This window comes from Neopelma chrysocephalum, unplaced genomic scaffold, assembly GCF_003984885.1.
Source record: "Neopelma chrysocephalum unplaced genomic scaffold, ASM398488v2 Primary Assembly neopelma1_97390, whole genome shotgun sequence".
Taxonomy (NCBI): Eukaryota; Metazoa; Chordata; class Aves; order Passeriformes; family Pipridae; genus Neopelma; species Neopelma chrysocephalum.
The window spans coordinates 1,811,399-1,835,210 of NW_020926031.1; the positions used below are offsets into that span (position 1 = coordinate 1,811,399).

Consider the following 23,812-nt stretch of genomic DNA (forward strand, 5'->3'; position numbering starts at 1 on the left):
GCTTCCACCTGGCAGCCTCATTTCCCAACTAAACAGATTTCAACCCAACTCATTCAGCCAGTTTTTGGTAATTCAAGACCTCCCAGTACAATGCTGGGAGGACATGAGGACCCTAGCAGGGACTCCAGGCACTTGAGGAGCATGCCACGGGTGGCTGCAGTGGGCAGGTCAAGGAGAAACTTGCACAGGCCCTGTTTGCTGGAAATGGTTTGGAGACCAGGATTTGCAAGAGCACGGTTCTGGTAAGAACTCTCTCTTCCTGGACCAGCACGGGTCCCAGACTGCTCCTGGGGCAGGGAGGGGTCACTGAGCAGTGGGGCCACCCCAGATCCATTTCAGCAGTTAAATAAGTGCAAAGCCCAGTGGGGAGGCTCCAATTTCGGTTCAAGGCAAGCTGATTTCAATTTAGCTTAAACCTGTTCCCCACTGACTCATATCCCCGTAGCCTGACCCAGGTTTGCAGCAATTTAAGAGTGTCCTTATGACCTCCTGCACCGGTTGGACTAGCACTCGTCCAGATCCCACCTCATGCTAAGCCAGCATATGTGTCTAGACTAGCTGCCTCAGGCACCCCCTGCCCCACTATCCCCCCCAAAACATCCTTAAGCACCTCAGCAACAGGCAGCATCAAGGAGAGGGAGCAGCAGGTCCTCTGATACACAGGGCTCTGCTGCCCAAATGCAGAACTCAAGGCTCTGCCAGGGCAGTGGCTCCTGACGTGCTCCCTGGGCAGACCCCAGTGCTGCACCCCTACCCTCACTAATGAGTGTGGGGCAACATGCTGCAGAGGAGAGTGGCAGGTGGCTCAGTGTGTCTTGTGGCCAGTCCCACAGCTCACTGCAGGGATCCTCTGTTCCAAGCGAGCATCAAAGTTCACCAAGACACAGGACCAGTTACAGTAAAGGAGCTGCAAAATCTGAGCCCGTGCACAAAGCCCCAGATTGTGCAAAAAAAGCTCCAGGTGCTGGTGTCCAGGCAGAGTTTGCCATGTCAGAGACAGCCAGAAAAGAGCTTCAAGACAAGGTGGCAGGGAATAGGTTTGAAACAATTACCACATTGCAGTAAAACAACAGGAAGAGGCTGAAATGCACCTGAGCAGGAGGTGGCTACAAGGAGCATCTTGCATAGCCCTCCTCAACCCACGGCAGAATGTACAGTCCCGTGCACACTGCGTGAGGGTGTGTACAGCCCCATGCACACCGTGGTACAGCCCTGGATCCACACAAGCCCAGGGGCTGTGGAGGAGCACACTGTACAACCTCCCCTGGAGCTGCCCTTCTGCATCTCCCTGATCAATTGTTAGAGTTTGCTTTTTGAAAAAAACTGGTATTAAAATCTAGGCAAGATTAAAAGGGAAACACTGATGTTTGGAAAATAACTCTCTTGCCCATGTTTCTGTTATGCAATGGGTGGCTGGAGGAGGATGGGCCCTTGCTGGCGCCACGATATGGCACAGCTGAGCTCAACAAATGCCATTTGATAATTAATTGAACGCCTGTGCTATCAGCTGCCATTACCTAGGCCCATCTTTGGCGCCTGTCCACCACTTCACACATCCCATGCTGGCAACCCACACGGCGTTTTAACCCTTCATTACACCGCCTCCGGCTGGACTCCAGAACTGACTCCCTGGCACTGTCGGAAGAAAACAAATCAGCCACAACCTGCCCATACAGGCAGGGCTGCCTGGCCCCAACATGGCCATGCCTGTCCTGGAAATGTCTCAGCCCATTCAGCTATTTCATCCATTCCTGCCCTGACCCAGCAGGGACCTGGCATTCCCATCTCACTGCTGAGAAATGGAGATACAAGATGCAGTAAGCAGAAAGCTCGCGTCCCAGCTACAACCACCCTGCTCTGATGCACTGCAAATCAGCCACAGGGTGTAAGCTGCTTTTCTGAGTGATGCAGAGCACCAGCCCCAGTCTGGCACACATCCTCTCCTTCTCACAGTCCCCTTCCCAATATACGTGGTGCCTGACATAGCTGAGAGCCTGTAAATGCTTTGTTTGAACAATGCTGGCACTTCTGACAGCACCACTGCCCAAGCAAAGCAGCCCCAGGCAAGGGAAAGCCAATATGGAAAAGAGAATATTTATCAAAACCCCAGCAGCCCTCTCCAGGCAGCCTGCTGATGCACGGAGGGAGGAAGAGTAGAGAGGTCTGCAGGGAGGAAGAGTAGAGAGGTCTATGGAGCTGGGGCTTTCCGGACAACAGACAGTCCCTGGGGGTGTTTGCGGGTGCGGAGGGACAAGCAGGGATGGAGGCAGGCAGAGCAGTGTGTAGTGGGCATGAGGGCTGGATCTGCCCCAGGCATGGCTTCTGCCTCTTTCCCCAGACACCCACAGAAAGGCAGCTCTTGAGCAGGGCTGTGGGGCTCTCTGTACCCTAAGGAGGTCTCCGTGCAGGATGTGACCCCCTTAGGGACATCCTCTTTCACCATTCCTTCATGACAACCTAGTCTAGCCTATAAGGGCACCCTGCTCCAGAGCCTGTGCCCAGGGAGGAGGCTGTGGAGCTCACAGCACCTCTGCAACTGACACTGTGGAGGCACAGCTCTGCAATGCCGGACCCAGCCCAAACTGCCAGCACCTCCTCCCACATACCCATGCACTACAAGAACATCCCTAACAGTGCCAGTCTCAGGTCTTCTGCAAGTCACAGCCTGACATGCTGCATGCTCCGGTCACACAGAAACAGGGTGCATTCCCCTGCGACACACTGACCCATCACTGGAACAAGGCACCAGCACAATTCTCCAGAAGCAGCACCCTCCTGGGACATCAGTGCCCCTCCAAAACCCATGCAGTCCCACAAGTGAGCCCACATCACCGCTGGGCAGGGGAGCCCCACAGGCATGGAAGGTACTTACAGCCGTGAGAGCGCCTGATTGTTCTGGAAGAGGAGCTCAGGCAGGGTGTGCAGCTGGTTGCGGTTAAGCCGTCTGCAAGGAAAGAAGAAAGGGTCAGAATTTGGTAGGGGCAAAGCAATGACCCCACCTGCAACCCAGCCGGCTGCGGCAGGCACAGATGGGTGCTTTGGCTCACTCAGGGGGGCCAAGAGAGCAGAGCATCCCACCTGGCAAGGACACCCCTGTCCCGCCCACCACACTCCCAGGTGGGGACAACCAACGGGGCATTAATAGACTCACTCACAATGCTGTAATTACATGCAGAGAGGACTCCAAGCTGTTAAGTGCTGACTGCTGCTTAACTGCGCTCTTAACCTGCTGCTCACTCAGCTCCTCATATTTGCTCGAGCAGCTTGGGATTTTTAAACTGCTGAGCTATTTTACTGAGTACTGGACCAGAACTTAGGGCTCCCTTGCTAACACACAGGACAGCTGATACAGCAAAAATTATTTTTGTTTAACCTGCTCCTCACCTCAAAAGCATCAGAAAAGACTTTAAGATCTATAGAAACAGAAATAGGTTTGCTTCCCACGCTGTAAAATACTGCTGCCATGCAGAAGAGAAGCTGTTTGAAGTCCGGCAGCACCAATACATTTGAGTTTAAGGCAAAAAGGAAAGGATGCTCTCTGCAACTAAACCCAGTAGCCCCCCTTAAACCCTCCTCCATGCCCAGGCACTCACAGCCGCTCAAGCTCCTTCATGTCATCGAATGCTCCACGCTCCACTGTGCTGATCTGGTTTTCCATCAGCTGCCTGCAGAGAGAAGGGGGTCAGCTTTCTGGAAAGGTGGTCCCCAGTGCCCTCATCACTTCTCTTGACCCAGGACCACCTCACCCACTATCTGTCAACACAACCCAATCTCTTTCGCCCCTCTCTCTTCCAGCTGGAAGCCCACCATACTCAGCTCAACGCAATACCCTCCAGCCCTGCTGGGAGATGCCCTGAGCAAGAGGCTGACCATCTCTAGCAGCCCCAGGAGGGGCCACAAGCCAAGTACAGTATCTGCCAAGGTTGGGGCAGGCAGCCCCTCATCAGAAACTCACAGGACGCGGAGCTGCTTCAGCCCAGCAAAGTCATTCTTGTTGATCCGTGTTATGTTGTTGCCATTGAGTTCCCTGCAGAGAGAAGAGACAGAAATCAGCAAAGAAGCGCTCAGGAGGTGGCCAGGCACTGAGCCTCCCCAGTACCTCCCAAAAAATGGCAGAGAGGACCCAAAGGACAGCAGTGGCTGATGCAATTCTGTGCCCCTCACCAGGAATGGCTGGGCTGGCCACTGGCTCTAGAGAGGACTCTCATCCTCAACAGCCAGCAGTGCTGGGCACACAGAAGTCTGGCTGGCCAGTAGTGTGTAAGCTGCCATCTTTCATGAATAATACAGCAACAAGAGGAAGGAGCTGTCCAGCTCCCTCTGACCCCATGATGGATGCCCCCCTTGGGACAGAAGCCCTAGAGCCCTCAGCAATGAAATAAGCCTGACTTGATGCATGTCACCCTGCTCTGGAAATGCAGCAAACACCTGGTTGGGTCATCCCAAACATACAGAGCTGCTCAGAGAAGGCAGAGCTAATAAGAAAATGAACAAATGTCCCCCAGAACAGCAGGATCCCTCCAAATATCCAGCTGCAAGACACCCCCACACATCACAACCAGTTCAGTGTGCAGCCATCTCACACCCTACCCAAAGAATAAGCCACATTTCAAGTTTCACCTGCCAAGAGACACTTGCACAGGACAAGATGCTTCGTGGCATCACTCTGTCGTGCAAAAGCCCTGGGTGAGCACAGGGACAGGCAATCCAGCCAGGAGAGAGATGCTGTCCCTCCTTTCTCTCCCTGCTGGTGGAAATAAGGGGTGCCTACACACCCCCCATGACATCTGTCCTGCCCAGGCTCTGCTGAGCACCAGGACATTGTGTGCCCCACTGCTGGACATGCACGTGGCAGGGGCTCTGCTCCCAGCCTGCCAGCTATACCTACCCCAGTTCTCCCCAGCCATGCTCTCCAGCATGCCCCTGCTAGGATTATCCAGCTTTAAAATACATCAAGCTGGGAGCTGCAGAGATTTTCACCTCACAGCCTTAGTTTTGCCGTGTCTTTCCACATTATGGGATGTGATTACTGTAGGAAGAGCAGGACCATCAGCCCTGGGACCCACACTCTACAGAGCCAGGGGTCCCTGTGCAACCCCCCATTGCAGGAGAGAGTCTCCCCCCTTGGCAGCATGAAGCACGGCAGTGTCTGCTCCTTGCCATGAGGCCAATCTGCCCACGGCATGCGCTGGGGACAGACGATGCCCACAGGAACACAAGGGCTGGGGAAGGCTCCCATGCTGGAGCCCCACTGTCTGCATTGAACTCAGACACAGAAATTAAGAGGAAAACAAACTACAGGAGGGGGAGGCAGTCAAGGAAGGGATGAGCTGCTAGGGAAGGGAAGAGGGAGGAAGGTGCCACCCCAGAGCAGGTTGGGGTGCCTGGGCAGGACTCCAGCACCCAGGGCTCTGTAACTTCCTGAGCCCCGACAGCGGGAATGCCCCGTGTCACACGAGGGGCTGAATACAAAGTCTGTCATTCCCATCCAGAACCAAAGCCTCCCTCCACCGAGCTCTGCAGCCATTCGAGGGGCCAAGGTCAGCGGCAGGCTGGCCTCGGGCCGCCGAGCAGCATGTAGGGCTGCTGGCTGTGCCCAGCGCAGCCGCGCACCCCGGGGTGCTGTCATTGTCCTGCTGAAACGGCTGATAATGGCTAATGAGTTCCAGCTCGCCATTATAGCCTCGTAATTACACCGCTATTCAGTGCAAAGATTGCCGGGCTCCTGCCATTATCCAGCCGTGTGCGCCTGTGTTGGGAAGGAGGTTGGGAGAGCACGTTACTAGGACACAGATGAATGCAAGCGGGAATGAATAGAGGTTCCTCAGCCCCAGTGATTAAACTGAAACCCACACTCGGGCTCTGCAGCCCCACGGCTCCTCCGGCTCCCTGTACCGCCAGCACAGCACGCAGCGAGCACAGCAGGATCTCTGGGGCTCTAACCCTTAAGGATGTGCCCTGGAGGGCTCAGTCCTGACCCCCTCCCAGGGAGCAAAAGCTGTGGCCAGGGTGTTAGTCCCAGGCACGAAGCACTGGGGTGTGTTACATGTCTCACGTGTCACATGTGGTGGCTTGGTACGTGCAGACGTGTGCCCACCTGATGGGCCACAGCCCCGGAGTCAGCTAAGGGCAGGGAGAAACCCCAGCCCCAGGACTCGTTTTCTCCAAATGTCTTAAAGGTTCCTTGCTTGGAAGAAGATTGCCTGGAAGCTCCCCAGGCACCCATCCAAGCTCCTGGTGAGGGAGGGTTCCCAGCAGGACTCCCATGTCACCTTCCTTTAAACATACCTAACATTACTCTGGCTGCAATGTGTAAATAGAAGTTGGAAATCTCCGGTACTGCAGACAGACAGAGCAGAGAGGCTTAATTTAAAACTGCCCAACCTGCAAGCCAAGACCTAAATGTCAGCTTGCAAAGCCGAAGGTGAGCTTGGACCTCTCTGGGCTCCTCAGAGTACCAGAATCCCAGAGCCTTAGCCAGAGGTAGAGCCCAGGCAAAGCAGAAACACCAAAGAGCCACGGACTGGTCATGGCCAGTCCCTCCATGTGCCAAAACCAGGCTCTGTTCTCTCTCCCAGGCACCTTCTGGGACAGTGCAGCCAGAACCCAAAGACTTCAGCACCAGGAGGAACAAGCAGGACCAGCTATCCTGGGGGTCAGCCCACCCCAGCCTGCATGCTCCCTGAGCAGGGGTACTCCAGCACTGAGGCTGGTGGCAATTCCCGAGTGGGGCAGTATCCCAGGGCCCTTTGACAGCCCCACTCCCTTGGGGACTGGCCCTGCATGCTCCCTGACAACTGCTCCCAGCATCCCTCCATGCCTTTGTTCAGGTAAATGATGGCCTTTGCAACCAAGACGGGAAAGAACAGCAGGTAAAGCTGATTTGTAAGGATGCCGAGGCAACACTGCCATTTAACTTCATGACATTTTTCCCCTCTAAAACCCCTTCAGTTCCTCATGGAGATAAATTACAGTCTGCAGTGCCCAGAAAGCCAGATCCCTGCTGCTCAGCTGCTCACCCGCTGCCTCCATGCCCTTTCCTAGTGAAGCGAAACACCCTGCCCTGCCCCACGGAACAGAGCTTCAGTAAGGACTGATGTGTCTGGGGAGCTGCCCCATGGATTGGTTGCATTTCTGGACTGTGACTTGAAAGCAGAGACAGGGTGTGCTCTTTCCATGTTAATCCAAAGGGTTTAACAGGAGAAAACATCCTCAAGTTCATCCAGGCTGTCCTCCTCTGCCCCCCAGCACCCCAAATCTCACACTGCCACTGGTGAGACAGTGAATTTTCATTTGCAACCTTCAAGTTTCAGAAACCCCCCCTTCCCATTTTGCCCTGGGAAGAGGAAAGTCATTAAAACAAGCAGTCCCTTTGCTACATTGCTTGTGGATCATCCCACTCCCAGATGGGATGTCTGTGCTGTAGCAGGGTTCGTTAGACTGGATTTGCATAGTCTGGGTTTATATTTGGTTTCTAGCTTTGGATGGCTTATTCCATTCCCAGGGGGTCTAATGTGTCTTTTCCCTTTGCAGGGTTTGGAGCTACAGTAACTCAGTAACAACCTCAGAGAGCACAAATGCTGAGAGTTAATTTATTAAATACAGCCAACATGAGTGATATTTCCCTAGGCACTGATTTATCAGGAGCAGGAAGAAGCAGACAGTGCAATCCCACTATCCATACTCCATTGCAAAGCATCAGCTATTCGGCACACACGTGACTCCTGTCCTTGTGGCTCAGCTCTGCTCCACTCTCCCACCAAGGCAGAAATCATAACTGCTGTGCTCCCTGGACTCCTAAAGCAGAGGGAAACTCTGTGAGATGAATCCCAGCATTTGCACCCAAAAGCAGCAAAATGTACCTCAGCCCTGCCAGCACCAGTATAGAGCAGGTGCCCACAGGGCCCAGGCAGTGACTGCAGGGGCTGGCAGAGAAGGGTACGTGCTCCTGCAGTGCCTACTCTGAGGGCCGCTGTTGCCCTGGTGCCAGCGAGGCTGGCAGTCCCATTTTTCATGTAACATGTCCCTCCCTCCAAGTTCTTTACTGCTCTGCCGTTCCTGCTTATGGCTCAGAGCACCAGCCCCTAAGGGCATGGCTCCCCTCCCAGCAGCACATCCCAGAGCCCTGACCCCAGCTGGAGCCAGCAGTGCCAGATAATAATCAGGGAAGCAGAGAAATGAAGGCTGTAAGGTCACGCACCCCAAGCAGTACCTCTGCCACCCTCCATCAATCCAGGCAGATGCATGCATTGCTCCTTCAGGGACAGAGACTGACACTCCCCTGTGCCCTGCTCCAGGACGTCACTGCTCCTGCCTCAAAAACCTTTTACAAAACTTTGATCTGAACCCCTCTCACTGCAGATGAACCCCATCCCTGCTTGCCACCATGGTGCAGAGATCAGGGTCCTGCCTTGCCCACGCAGGCCCCTCTCCCATCCCCATTCCCTCCAACAAGCCCCCACCCCCAGGGGCGTAGCCCTCCCCCGGGGCCTCTCTGCCGTGCAGGGGCAGGACCCCCTCTGCTCAATCTCCCATTCCACATCTGTGCTCCCATCAAACACTTTCCTTGAGTCTGCAGGCAACAACATCCTTTCTGTCAGTCCATTCTGCCTGTTCACCAAGCCCACTTCAAAATCTCAGCCCAGTCTCCAGCTCTCTTGCATCTCTCCCGGCCTGGTGGCATCTGCAACTGTCATAAGCAGCTTGTGTCCCATCACACAGACAGCTAATGGAAACATGGATGAGGCTCAGACCCCAGACTGACCCCTGTGCTCAGAACTGGGGGACAGAGCAGCTGCAACCTTTCATCCTACACTTTTATTGCATTTTTCAAGTCTTCTCAAGATTTCACCCGGCTGCTTAAATGTAACTGAGTCCCAGCGCAGGCTTGCTGAGCTGCTCAAGCAGCAAAAGGCAAGGTAAGAGCCTTTCCCGGTCCCAGGAGAGCTGGTCCCCTCCAGCGCTGGCAGAGAGGGATGCTCACCCCATTCACCAGCTCCCTGCAGCCCACATGGGCATGGCTGGGTGCTGACTCCATGTGAGGTACAAGGGGGTTACAGGGTGCTGCTGCCCACTGCTTGGGGAGGGGACACTGGGCACCCACACCCTGGGCTGACAGCTGCACAAGGGGCTCAGCACCTTCTCCTTCTTTTCCTTCCCATCCCTGTTCTGACCAGACCCCTCAAAAATAGCAAAGAGCCCGCAGGATTCATCAAAGTCCCTTTAAGGATGCTGTACACCCCAGAGCAAATGCCTTGCCAGCACCACCCCTATCAGATGCCTGCAGGGTGATGTGCCCAACAAGGAGAGCCCCAAGAGCAGCTGTGCTCATCTCGGCATCACTGCCCTTAGTTGAAGGGGAACCCGGCCCCAAGCACAGCGTTGGCCCCCAGAGCACAGGAGGCTCTGTAAGCTTTTACGAGGTACTACAGCAGGTTATCATCACAACAGATTTTTAAGTGTTACAAACAGCATCGATCATGAAGTAACAGTGAGGATCCGGAAGGCTTTCTGTTCTCCTAACTTCTCTCTGGGGTTTTCATGCCACAGCCATTAGCCACTCGCAGTCAGGGAACGCTTTACACTTACGCGCGCATTGTGGTGTGTCACCTTCAGGTTAAAAATAAATAAATAACCTCCCTCAGCCCCGATGGGAGAGAGAAAAGGCAGCAGGTCATTTCTGTTTCACAAATGAGGAAACTGAGACAGCCAAGAAAACAGCCTAGAAAAACCCACAAAATTTGGCTTTTTGTGCTGTGCTGAGTAGCCTGGTAAGGATCTGGGCCCTAGCTCATCTGCTTTCCAGGGCAGGGGAGTTTGCCCAGCCCTTAGGCTTCATCCTGCCACTCATCAGATTGAGTTCCAATCCATCCTGCATCTTCCTCAGCAAACCTTCTTGGTTTAGGAAGACGAGTGTACCTGAAGTGCTTGGTTATAGGTGCCTGCTCAATACTGGACCAGGTGGGTCTCGTGGTGCATCCCAATGGGAACCTAGGGCTTCCTCCCACCAAGAAATATCCGGGGCCAGGAGCTTGCATCTCTCCCACTCTTGGTGCCCAGGGCTGCTCCTCGGCTGCATCACTTGAAAAATTAATTTCCCTTTTTCCTGATCTTCCTCCTCCTAGCAGCCTCTCTCCCCCATAGGACACTTGCCTCTGCTATTTTGAGCAGCAAGTGCATCCAAAATGCATGCCAAGGAAGCAGTCAGTCAGCACAGCCTCTGAGCCTGAATGTGGCAGGAAGGTCTGAGAGGGTAGCAGAGGGGACAGCCTGGGACCGACCCCGCACCCACATTGTGGAGAGGTTCCCTCCATCCCACCTCATTCCCTTACAGCTTCTAGCAGTGCTGCAACCCTAAGGACCTGTCTGCAAACTATCCTTCTCGGTGCTCACATTGCTAACCACAGCCTGGAAAACCTCTGCTCCCCTCACCGCTCCTGCCACTGCAGCCGTCCCTGGCTGTCCCCTGAGTGGGGACAGGGGCCAGCTGCCGGAGCTGGCCTTGAAGCTACTCACGCTGGAAGCCTGCCAGGGAGCAGTGATCTGGGTCTGACATCCCCCGGGATGAGGCCATTTGCTAACGCACAACTGGTTTTTTACTGCTTTTCAGCAAAACATGCACAGAAACATCTCCTTGCCTCTCAGGTTTTATGAAAGATTATTTCAGTAGCAATAAAGAAGATGCGTCGTGGGGCTAAGCACCTCTTAGGAAGGCAGGGAACCACGAAGGACTTGGAAGTGAGACAAAGACAGGCTCCCCTGGTTGCCCACATTGCTCTCCTGTGCGTGCTCGCCTGCACCAGGTTCCCAGGGAGCAAATTGGAGCAGGAATACAGGAAAAGACCCTCTCAATGCAGGGTCATGGGCTTGTACACCTTTCCCTGGACAGGACACCCTTTCTCTGCCCCCACCACCCTGGTGGCACCCCAAATCGCCTCTGTTCCCTCAGGCTATGGGCTCTGCTGCCCCTTGGGGGTGTCTCGTGCATCCTTGGCCTTTTATATCTCCGTTGCTCTTTCTCCCGGCTGGAGGTTCCATAGAAAACAATGAAGTAGGGGAGAATGAAACTCAAAGCAAATGTACATCCTGTAACGAGTCGGTTTCTGTAACTAGACTGTTTCTGTGTGCTACCCTGCACTGGCACCACTGCCACTGTGCCCAGCTCACCCTGGGACTGCAGGCTCTGGGGACAGCAGCAAGGGCGTTTGAAGGTGCACATAAGAGACCCAGAATTAAAGCTGAAACGATTCCCCTTCCTTGCTTCCACCTCAGCAGCGAGGAATTGCTGTTAGCAGTGCATCACTCTGAAGGACCACAGTGGCAGCACATTTAAGGCAAAAATATCTGTTTTAAAGGATGAAATAAAACAGAGCCAGGGAAGGGTTTATAGAGAAGCAATTGCTGTGTGGGGTGAGAAGTGGTCACCAGAGGCCAATTCGCCCAGCTTTATTGCCTGTTACTGGTGACTTTTCCCAACCAGGGGACAATAGATCCTCTGCTATCAGCCTCGACTTCAGTCAATACAAACACGACATAGTTTTTTAAACTAATATTTTTCCAGCATGCAATTCCATGGAGAGGGAGAACGCAGCGTTACCATGGCAATATATAGACAGCATCTGCCTTGGACGTAGCTGAAGGGAGAAATTGGAATAGAATTGCAAATTTCCTCTGTCCAGGAAGGCTCCCAAGGAAGTCACTGCAGCAGGCTGAGCAGGCTGCCTTCCCAAGCCTGTCCACATCCTCCCAGTGCCCAGCACTGGCTCTCCCAAGAACTGAGGGCAGCAGGGCCAGCCAAGTACTGCTCTGGCTGGATATAGGTTCTGCATCCTGCCCCAGAACTCTGCAAAGCCTGCAAAGTCCCTCTACAACTAGTCTGCTCACTGCAAACTTGCCCGAGCACTTCAGGAAAGGGAGAGGTTGACTCTCTTGGGGTGCTTCCTAAGAATGAACATTCCCCAAAGCCCCGGAAAGGAGCAGCAGCCCAACAACTGGTGTGGAATGCACAAGTGCTGCTGCAATACACCAGCCTTGCTGCTGCAAGACATTTTGATTAACTGGTGAGAGGTAGATGCAGGTGAATGAATTAAACATGCTCTGAACAAGAGCTCACTGCTGGAATTTTGGCAGGGGATGGTTGGGCAGCATGTGAGTGTGCTGCAGGTGCAGCTGTCTTGGCATCTTGTTCCCATACCCAAAGGCTGGACCTCAGTGCCTCTTGTCTTCACCAATGCAGACAGGGGGTGGCAGAGCTGGTTGCAGTCTAGATGGGGCCCATTTCAGCACAGGCACAACCCAACTTTGGAAACAAGGCAAACAGAAGCCTTGATGAAATGCTGAGGCCAAGGACCCTGAAAGGAAAAGCCAGAGCCAAAGGGGATGCAGTGATGGAGATGCCCAAACCCAGCTCTGCTTCCCTTCATACAGGGGAGAGGGGCACTGCACAGCCCATGGTGAGATGGGGGATGTTCAGGCCATTGGGGAGGAGGCAAAAGGGGTGAGTAGGGCAATTCTCAGCTGTCAGTTGAAAACTTCAAAAGCAGGAGCGAGTGCAACACCATTACACTCAATTCATCCCCCACATGCAAAGAACTGGGCTGGAAGCCGCCATTTGATAGTGGCAAATTTGCACTGATCCTGCTGGCTTGGGGAGATCGACCCACCTCTGTGACAGGGCAGTCTGCTCTTCAGAGACACGTTCAAAGGAAGAAAGAAAGAAAGAAAGAAAAGCAAGCTAACGGGGACAAGAATTGTGCCCTTCTCTCTGGTGGCTGAGGCCTGAGGGACTCCTGGGAGCAGATAACACTGTAGCGCTGGAGGATTATCACCCATCCTGCCTATGATGCCTTCAGGACCAGCTCTATCACGCTTGCCAGAGGCGTAGGCAGGAGTGCAGGCAGCCATGCAAAGTGCCCAGAGATTTTGCTGCTTCCTGCCTTGCTGCAGCAAAACCCTCTTTGCTAGGTGCATGATCCAATCAGAGGGAGGTGCATAAACCCCCATTTATGTTGGGTTGCAGACTAGAAGGCACTTAGGGAGCAATGTGCCGTGTCCTGGTGCAAGGGAGGAGGGGTCCTGTGTCCCCCCCCGAGCAGCCATCCCTCATGCTCCATCCTAGACACATCTGCAGCTCTTATCCTCTGCCAACAGCATGGCACCAGGGAGACAGCTCACGGGAAACCCTGAAGCAGAAGACAAGACCATTTTCCCCAGCCTGTGATTCTCCAAAGCTGCAGTGACTCTGCAAGACAAATAATTCCCTCTTCAAAGGGAAAGGGTGTATTTCAAAAGCAACAGAGCTCAGACCTCACTACAGGGCATTGCTGACTGAGCCCCCACAATGACTTTGGCAGTGCCAGCAGGCACAGCCACAGCAGCAGTGCTGCCCTGTCCAGGGGTTTGACTGAAGGTCAAGTGGGAGACTGGAGAAAGCCTGGATCCTCCAAACACTGCACTGCCATGCAACAGGTGAGAAATACAACAGCAGGGACACCACTGCTCACCAGCACTGTGGGATGCATGGCAAGATTGGCACCGCTCACGCTGTGCATCTCGAGGCTTGGGAAAAGAGGCAGGCAGTGGAGAGCACTGATAAGAGGTCAATGACTTCCCATAGAGAGCCTGCCCCTGGAGAGAGCAAGTCCTGAGCACAGAACCTGCTGCAGGCTCCTGTGGTTGCTAGCTGACCTCACTCCATTAAGCAGTGAGGAGTTGGAGACTGTGAGGTTGCAGCCTCTTTACAGGGAACTCAAACTCACTTAAGAGCTGTTAGAGCAGGATTTCGCTGTCGGAGACAGACTTGCTCTGCACAGACACCCTCAAGCACCTGCAAGGGTGTGCAACACAGTAGGAAGTAGTTATCCAACAGACAACACCCATGAGAAAGCAGCATGACTAGCTCAGCCCAGCCAGCAGATCCAGCATCGCCAGCTGCACGAAAATACAGAAAACCCAATGCTGCTGGGCGGCGATGGATAAGGAGGACCAGATCAGTGGAGGCAGAAACAGGAGACAGCAAAGAGGGCCCACTGCCACAGGGGGAGAAATGCCCTGCCAAGGCAGAAGTGAGACACCCACCAGGGGCATCCTCCATCAGCCCACTCCAGCATTGCCTCATTTGAGCCATGCTGAGCACCTGCCCAGCAGGCAGAGGTGGGGGCTCAATGCACACACTCCCCCAGCATCCTGCACCCAGGTGCATGGAAAGCTGATGCTGAGGAGCCCTCCGAGCTCCCTGAAAGGCAGAAAGGGCTGGTGCAAGTTATACACAAACCTTACCCCTGCTCTGGGCACAAGGAAAGGGGGATCCTGTCTCGGACCTCAGAAACCAGGTCTATGGGATGGCAGCTCACAGCAGCCTGGTTGCTGTGCTGGGTAGTAATCATTTGTATGAGGATAATTATGGTGGGAGAAGAAAAAACTCCTCTGAAGTGGTATCCCACAGAGCTCCCAGCACTGCATGCTGGGTGCAGCCCTGGCAGCTGCGAGGCTGCCTGCAGTCCCTCCCTGTAGTCCCTGCCTGAGAGGTCTCTGCCCAGCTGCAGGCAAAGGGCACATTCACACTCCAGGAGCCACAAGCAGCACAGCACAGGGCCAGGAGCCCTGTGTGTAGCTTCCCAGGATGCATCCTTCAGCTCTACTGCCCAAGGAGGCAGCAGCTCAACACTTCCCTGCACTGCAAGAGGGATGTAGGGGCAGCCTGGCCCCAGGGACAGGGATGGAGGGCTACTGTGCCACTATGCTCCACTGCAGTCCCTGGGATGGGCCACCTGCTGCTACTGAGTGGAGGGGAGAGGCTGGGGACGGCCCTGCTCGCCTGCAGGACTGGGGACACCTGTATGCCAGGAACCTGCCACCTGCAGTGGCTTTGACACAGTCAGCTCATGCTGCTCTCCCTGGGGTGGGGACTCCCTGCAGCCACAGGATCCCAAGCAGGGAAACCTGCCCAGCCAGGGGCAGCAGCTCCTCCTGCTCGGGGGAGCTCAGCAGGTGACACAGGACCCATGCAGCCAGCTGGACCGTGACTGTGAGAGAAAAGCTTTCTTTATGGGGGTCCAGCCAAGAGAGCCAGGGACACCCCCCATGACCCCTGGGGACCTGGCAAGGGCTTTGATGAGCAGTGAGGTGCAGGCACAGGGGACTGGTGGGGTCAGGTGAGCTGTGTGCATGGCTGGAGGCTGGTCACACCCTGGGGAGGTCCCAAGGGGAGCAGAGGAGAATGGGACCTGATCCTAGCACCGTGTGCAGCACTCCCAGGAGGGCTTCCCAGGGACAAAGGGGTGGCCAGTACGGGTAGGGGCTTGAGGTGACAGGGGCCCTCAGAGAACTCTATTCCAGCTGTGTGGGTATCCTGTGACAAGTCACACCTGCCTGTGGGTGCCATGGGGCTCGCAGCCCATTTTGGTCTGCCCCAGCGCAAAGGCTCCCCCGGGAGCAACCCACCCCCTCAGGCACAGCTCCAATCCCAATCCCACTCTACGTGCTTGCACACGGACTGGCACGCGCGGGTTCTTGCGCATGCCGGACCCCTTGCACACCTCTCCCACAGAGAAAGGCTTGCACACACTCTGTGCCCCAGCAGGCTTTCTCACACACACTGCTCACCAGCTCGACGGGCTATTGCACACCCCTCACGGAGGGGATGATACACTCACCCAACAAGCTCTTACACACGCAGTCCCTGGACAGGCACTCATACACACACCCAAGCCCCGCGTGTAGCGGGACGCCGCTCATCGCTCACCCCACCAGGTTCTCGTACACGCACCTTTTCGGCGGGCGGCCGTGGCCCTACAGGCATTTGCACAAATACTGCCCTTAAGATACACGGTGGGCGCTTGCCCACCAGACAGGCTGGTGCACACCCCCGCCACGGACAGCTTCTTGCACACGCATCCCTTGACGGGGTCCCACACACACTCCTGACAGGCTCCTGAGCGCCCACCGCACGCCGCGCGGGGCTCTTGCCCACGCAGCCCCGCGGGGCACCCGCACTGGCTCCCCATGCGCTTTCGTACACGCTCCCCCAGGACAAGCCCCCCGGACCCAGTGCCCCGCCGGGCTCCCGCACCCGCGCCGCCGCACGCCCGCCGGCGGCGGACAAAGCCCGGCGGTACTCACAGGCGCTCGGTGCCGCGGGGGATGCTGCGGGGCACGGCGCGCAGGGCCGAGCCGTGGCAGTCCACCGTGGTGCCGCTGCAGGCGCACAGCGGCGGGCAGGCGGCGGCACGGCCCCGGCACAGCGCGGCGCACGCCAGCAGCCAGGCGGCGGCCCGCAGCCCCGCCGGGACCCCCGCCGCCCCTCCGGGGGTCGGGGCCGCCATGGAAGCGGGCAGGAGGGTCAGGCGGCGCGGCCGCTGCGCATCACCGGGGAGCGGAGCGGAGCTGGGCTCGCCGCCGTTCGGCTCGGCACGGCTCGGCTGCGGGGCGAGAGCCCCGTCGGCGCACACCCGCCCACCCTCACTGCCGCCCCATCCCGCAGCCCAGGCTCAGCCCCCGCGCTGGCTCCTCCCTCCCGCCCTGCCCGCCCCGACGGGCCCCCCCGCCACCGCCTCCGCCCCTCCCCGCTCCCCCGGTACCCGCGGCGGCGGAGGTAGCAGAGGTCCTGGCCGGGCAGGACATCGGCACTTCGGCAGCCGGAGCCGTCGGGGCTCTGCACCGCCCCGGCCGTGCAGCAAGGTGGGCTCAGGCTCGATCCCCCCATCCGGGACAGTGCGGTTGCCCTGTGAGGCAGTCCAGCCTCCCCGGGAGATGGCTGCGGAATACCGGGTTGCGGGCAGCGGCATCCCAGGGACTGGCAGAGACCTAAGAAGCAACCTGTGAGCCGGGAGGTCGCAGGCAGAGCATTCCCACCTCTCCTCGGGGCGTGCCAAAAGCTTTTGCATCCCCTAGTGTGCTCCAGGGAGGCTTGGCCTGTCTCCCACCTGGCAGCCCGAAGCCGCGTCCCATCATCCACAGAGCCCAGGTGAGGCGCGGGGTCCTGGCAGCCCGCGGGGACTGCACAGCAGGCTGGCTGGCTCTCATTAGCCGGGACGGTACCTGGTATGTGCATGGGAATCCTGTGGCTGAGCAACCCAGCACACAGAGATGACTTGGGAGGCTTCACTGCTTTGCTCTTTGCCCCCCACACAGACAGCAAATCTTGAAGTCCCGTCTGTGGCATGAGCTGTGTTCTTTACCACTCTGGAGAAAACATTTTGGGAAATAAAGTAACAAAAATGTCTTTGTGGCTAATCCACTGGGAAGAAAGAGGCAAAATATACCTATTTCAATGCAGAAAGAAGTGAAGCCAAGAAGTCTTGTAAGCTTGGCCCCAAACGGTTGCTATCTCAGAAATGTGAGCATTGCATTAATTTTATTACCTTCCATTTTCTTCACTGAGGTCTGCAAGCATAAAACAAGAGCGTGTAATCAGGAGGGCTGGTCACCTGTTTTATAAATGACACCTGAAACACTCATAACCCCATGGCTCCAAGAGCTGAGTCCTTAAAAAAACAACAGCCATTTTGAGGTGCTCAACAGAACCCTGGGTGCTGGCAGCAACTACCACAGATGTCCTTCTCAGCAATGAAACCCATGGAAGGAGGGTAGATGGGAGCCTGTTGCATTGCACCACAGTGGAAGGAGAGGTGTGTGAGCATGGACACCCTGCTGCACACTCATTTCCCCACTCAACAGGATATTTGCAGGGATGATGGCAGATCCCAGGAGCAGGAGTGCCTCTTAAATCAATGCCCTTTGCATATGGAGCTCAACCAGCTCCTTAATCAGTGCGAAAGGGAGGTGTCTGCATGGGGTCCTGCTCCAGCGAGGGCCACTTCACACATACACACACACACAGGGTTGCACCAGCTTGGCCCAGATCAGCAGCCCTTTCCCATCCCGAATGCTGGCTCCCATCATCTGTCTGCATTTTTGTGACATCTCCTTCCTCTGGCCCCAATCCCAGGAGGAAGCTGTGCCTGAGATGGATGAAAGGGGTTTGTTCCCCGTTGCTACCCAGCAGCCCTGACAGAGGGGAAGATGAGCTGCTTCCCAGGACTCTGGGACCCGACCCTTCGCTGGCGCAGCTTTTGCAGAGGTGGCCCTGCAGCCTGTCCTGGGGCTCCCAGGGAGACCCTGGTGGCAATGGCACATAAAAAGGCCCTGTACTAAATACCTCAGCTGAATTTTGGGGCATGAAGGTTGTTTCAGAGTGGCTTAGTGTTCCCCAAAGCTGGCCACTATCAGGGTGATGCTTGTGATCCTCCTCCCTCCCAAACTTCCCCTCACCCCTTGGCCAGCAGAGCAGAACTGGGTCTTCCTAACCTGCCCTTTACCTCTGATGCCTGTGGGAAGACAGGAGGGAACAAGAGATCTTGTTTCCTCCCTTCTGCATGCACTGGCCTCAGGCAAATCCTTGTGATCTGCAGAAAAAACAGGCTCCCTCCATCTCTGTGTCCAGCTGTAGCAACACCCAGTCAGTTACAGCCGGGGCCGTGGTCTTGGCACAGGGAATACCTGGCAGGGGCTGGCCTGGAGCCCACCATCACCTACCCTGGTTCCAGGCATAGAGGGCTGGGAGGCTGAAAACCCCATTTCAGGCCAACATCCACATTTTCTCCTGTGGGTACCTCAACTCCTGCTGTCGTCTGGGAGCTTTTACCTCCGCCTGCTATGCAGCCAGCTCCCCATGACCCGGCACCACAGGGCATCCCACTGAGCTGGGCTGCCAGACACGGCCAACCCCTTGGCAGCTGCTCCATTGCAAAAGCACCCCCCTTCCAGGGCTGCCAATATGACAATGGCTGAGTGAGCCAGGACAGCAGGATGGGGGGACAGGCTGTGCACCAAGACCCTCCTCCCACACCTCAGCTCCTGGTGTGTTAGGGTGATCCCAAATCACCCAGGCACCCTGATGGGGTGGGCCTCAGAGAGCAACAGCTGCCTGGGAAAAGCCCAGGGTACCTCTGAATATGGATGAGGAGCAGAGAGAAAAATAAACCCCAAACTTCTTTATCAGGGGAGGCCTGGTCCTGCCGTCTGCCACCGGGATTTGGGCCAAACTGCTTGATAGAGAGAGAGACCATCTGGATCGTCTGATGGGCTCTGGGTTTGGTTAAAATGAAGCAGAAGCTTTTTTTGTAGGAGTTTTCATGGGAAGATCCGGGGAAGGATTCCAGGGTACGCGCCAGACCTGTCGTGCAAAAAGATGCGAAGCAGCTACAAAGCTTCAAACAAAAAATTGCTGCCAGTTTTAAGCCAAGCCTACCAGGGCAGCATCCAGGCATTTCCACCCACCCAGGATGGGTCACAGCTTGCCCCCGTTAACTCTCCCACAGGCTGGGCTGTCTCTGTGTCCCTGTCAGTGCCACTGGTGGCTGATAGCACCTTCCAGCATGCCTGGGCTTCCAAGCAGTGTGCTGCACTCCATACTGAGGCATGTGGACAGGAGGCAACACATCCTGGCCCATGCTTGCTATGGCATTTGTGCTGTGCTTCGAAGCAGTGCTGTGGCTGTCACCTGTCCACAGCAGCACTCAGCCCTTCTCAGGGTGGGATCAGGCACTGCTGCAGAGCAGAAGTGTTTAAAACACAGGCAATAGGGGTTTGGTGGGTTGGCACTGGCTGGATGCCAGGTGCCCTCCAAAGCCACTCTGTCCCTCCCCTCCTCAGCTGGACAGGGGAGAGAAAATATAGCGAAAGGCTCATGGGTCAAGATAAGGGCAGGGAGAGATCACTCACCAGTTTCCAACATGGGCAAAACAGACTTGAGTTCAGGAAATTAATTTAGTTTGTTACTAAGCAAATCAGAGTAGGATAATAAAGAATAAAACCAAATCTTAAAAACACCTTCCAGCCATACCTCTTTTCTTCCTGGGCTCAACTTCACTCCCAATTTCCTTTACCTCCTCCCTACCAGTGGCACAAGGGGATGGGGAATGGGAGCTGTGGTCAGTTCATCACACTTTGCTGTTTCTTCTTCCTCAGGACATGGACTTCTCACACTCCTCCCTTGGGCATCCACCTGCTCTGGCGTGGGGTCCTCCACAGGCTGCAGATGAATGTCTGCTTCACTGTGGTCCTCCATGGGCTGCAGGGGCACACCCAGCCTCAACCTGCTCTTCAGTACAGATTGCAGAGGAGTCTGGAACAGATGCCTGTAACACCTCCTCCCCCTCTTCTTTCACTGACCTGGGTTTCTGCAGAGTTGTTCCTCTCACATTTTCTCTATCTTCTCCCCAGCTGCTGCTGGTGTTGTGCGGCAACTTTTCCCCTTTCTGAAATACTTTATGCCAGAGCTGCTACCCCTGTCACTGATGGGCTCAGCCTTGGCCAGTGGTCGATCCGTCTTGGAGCTGGCTGGCACTGGCTCCATTGGACATGGAGGAAGCTTCTAGCAGTATCTCACAGAAGCCCCACCACTACCAAAGCCTTGCCACACAAACCCAATACAAGCATGCATGCATGATGCCTGGTCCAACTTCCCTGCTGAGGAGCGTTGCCAACAGCAGGATCCATCTTCCCTTGCACTGGGGCTGTGCTTTGAATTCTGCTGCAAGCAATGCTACTAAAACACACCTGGTTGAGGAGCAGTGGCCACAAGACCCAGCTGGAGATGTGTTGGGAGCAGAGCATCCATAACTTTCAGCTTCTCAGTGTCCCCCAGAGATCTCGCACAGGCGGGCTGCCCACATCTGTCATGCCTGGCCAGCTCAGCTCGTGCTGGGAAGCCAGGCTGCCTTTGTCCTGCCAGACACACTCAGCTTTGGAGAGTGAGGCATTGTGTGGGAGTGGGCCAGCGTGTCAGCCCCGTTAGGGCACCTGTTGGACTCGTGCAGCATGACAATGCCCTTGATGGGTTTATTATAGAGTGGTGCGGGCAGCAGGGACTACTGGGATCACAGTAAATCTCTCCTGGTTAGCAGCAGCAGCAGGCAGGGCTGGGATGTGTTCTTTCCTGTGTCTCTCCAGGCACAAGTCCTACCTCACAGGCAAACAGCAAAAGCATTGCCCTGCAAAAATAGCCAGCATCACTCTGTGAATGTGGCCAGCATTGCCCTGCAAACTACCAGCACCGCCCTGCAAGCGTGGTCAGCATCACCCTCTAGACACTACCAACATCGCCCTAAGAACACCATCAACATCACTCTGCAAACATGGCCAGCATTGCTCTGCGAATGTGGCTGCAGGAGTGGGGCACCTCTGCTGCCTGGGGACCTTCACCACCGGGACCAAGTGAAAGGAACAGCATCCATTGGGTGCTGTGTGATGATGCAGGAGATGCCAAGGTTCCCAAGCAGGTGGATTTGGCCCCAGCCTAACATAAAAGAGACTGTCCAGGTGGGGGGTGTCTCACTGCCTTGAACAATTGCAGAACAGCAGGAGGGGGACAGTCAGCAAGGCGCTGCATCCCTGCTTTGTGGCATGGCTGAGCAGAGGGGCTGAGCCCTGCAGCCTGGGCTCCTAAAACCAGCTCTATCCCACAAGGAAAACATTGGCGCCAAGCAGCCCAGATACAGATGGGGAGATGCTGTTCCCGGCACGGCTGGACACACCAGCCGCCTGGGAGCTCTGCGGAGCAGTGCAAGCTGGTTTGAATAAACCACACGCGAGGAGGTGTTTGTGAAGTGCCTTGCACATGGAAATGCTATTGTTGGTGTAGCGTGGGATCAGGGGCTCCAGGGTCTCCAGATGCAGCAATTGTTCCACATCCGCACTGTGCATACACACACTCTTTCCCACTCACTCTGCCTGCAGCCACTCATTAACCCTCCTCAATGAAGATGCATTGGAGAGATAATTTACTGTTTAATAGACTAACTTTCCATTTGCTGTTGCCAAGCGCATCCGACATATTTCTCCATGGTGCCATAAACTGCAGCTCTTCTGCCATAATACCCTGCCCCCCAGAAGGAGCAGGTGGGTTTTCAGGATTCAGCTGATGACCTTGGCCATGGGGTAAGCAGAGACACTGGGCTCTGTTGTTAGAGAAACAGGACTTGTTCCCACCAAACCCTTTCACATATTGAAATCCCCACTGCACTGATGTTCCTGAACTGGGAAAACATCTAACCTGAGAAATAAGGAGTGCTTCAGCCTGATGGATGAGGGAGGCAGTGTCTCTGTCCTCATTTTGTTAATGAAGATGCCCTGAGTGCAGACAAGCTTGCGTCTGCTCCATATTTATGGCTAGCTGGCGGCTGGTCCCACACTGGGATGTAATCAATAAGCTGTGTGCCCACTTGGGCTCATTGTGCTTCCACAGTTGCAGGTGGCCTTTCTGAACCTTGTCAGTCCCAAAATTGTACGCATGTGTCTCTGTGTCATCTCTCCTTCTCCCCAGCTTGTGACAGAGTCACAAGCGAATAGAGGCTGAAAGAAAGTCAGATTCTGCACAATGTGTGATAAGGGAGCTGCTTCCACCAGACCCACTTTGCCTCCATCATCCAAATTTCCACACTGTAGAAGAGGCACTTTCAGGGTGCAGGTTCTGCAGAAGGAGCAGCAGGAATGAGGAGAGGAATGAGTCTGATTGACTGGCTACCAGGATCTGGCTCTGGAGGACACAAGAAGATGCCAGTAGCTAAAATAACTTGAAAAGGAGATGAAAAGTGTTTAAGCTTGCCTTGTGAGAGCTCTAATTGGCCCTGGATGTGGGCAGGGACTCTCCTTAGAGCTGGAGGACCATGCTAGGGGCTACCTGAAGAGCTAATTTTTGATTTTGAGGACATCCCTCCCCAGCTTCTTTCCCCAACCTTTCTTTTCTCAGTGCTCTTCATGTTTTTCTTCACTTTATTTATAGTCCCAGCTTCCCACCTCCACCATCCCTCAGATGCAGCCAGGGAGGAAGAACCAGGCGTCTCCAAGCCTGCCCCTCAGGCACATCTGGGGGGCCCCCAGTGCCTCGGGGCAGGCAGGGGGTCCCGTCCCGCAGCGTGTGCTGTCAGCCCCCTCTTGCGCTGCTGCTGCAGAATGGCCTGAGAGAGGCACAATGGAGCCAGAGGCTTTTGTGCAGGAGGTTGCTGAGATCCTGCTCCGCAGGGGAGCAAGGCCCAGGCTTTGTAAGTGAAAAGAAGATTGGAAGAAACAAACCGTAGAAAGACCAGACCGCAGGCTGACACAGACACCCCCATATCATAGACCTGTGCATGCACCCAGTTACACAGAGCCACGGTGGCCAAGGCAGGTTTGCACCTCCATTTATCACAATCTCCAGTGGCACAGGAGCTTCAGCCAAAAGCAGAGGATTAAGTGGGACACAGTTCTCTCTGAAAATCACATAAGGCACTGCACGGGAGGGCTGGGTGGTGGATTTGTAAATCTTCCCCAAGAGCAAGGCATGGGAGGCCATTTTAGCCTGGGAGAGGTAGAACTGTGGAGGGGGCCACAGTAATGCCCACTCCAGCTGGGACTCAGCAGGGAAAGCAAAGCTCGGCCCCCTCTGAGCCAGACTAAACTCAGCACCTCAAAGGCTGGTGCTGGGAAGCATCTGAACTTGCGATGTGAGCCTTGCATCAAGGCTCCTTGCACAGGAGCCCAGAAACAACCCTATCACATTCCTCATGTGTGGGCACTTCCCAGGAACAAAGCTGGACTGGAGCAGGATGAGGCCAGAGTGCTGGTACCAGTTCAGATTGCACTCTGGTCTATAGCACAAGTGGAAGGTCAGTGTGGGACCCAGCATGGAGATTTTGGCATCTACATGCCTGCATAGTTTATGAACTTCAACATAAAACCCTCACTGGAAAGATGAGCAAACAGAACTAAACATGGTAATTTATTCACTCCATGAAAAAATATTAGTTAACGCAAGCCAATGAGATTGTAAAGC

General features: G+C 55.3%; 1 protein-coding gene across 1 annotated transcript in view; it reads right to left on the minus strand.

The window, feature by feature from the left end:
• The window catches only part of SLIT1 (slit guidance ligand 1), a 61,526-nt gene extending 45,097 nt beyond the window's left edge, over positions 1-16,429 (minus strand). The window contains exons 1-4 of the mRNA XM_027672273.1: positions 16,120-16,429; positions 3,956-4,027; positions 3,594-3,665; positions 2,873-2,944 (exon numbers count right to left, since the gene is read on the minus strand). Of these exons, the coding sequence (XP_027528074.1) occupies positions 2,873-2,944; positions 3,594-3,665; positions 3,956-4,027; positions 16,120-16,322 (419 nt within the window). The 5' untranslated portion in view covers positions 16,323-16,429. The remainder of the gene's footprint in view (positions 1-2,872; positions 2,945-3,593; positions 3,666-3,955; positions 4,028-16,119) is intronic.
• Between the last annotated feature and the right edge of the window lie 7,383 nt (positions 16,430-23,812).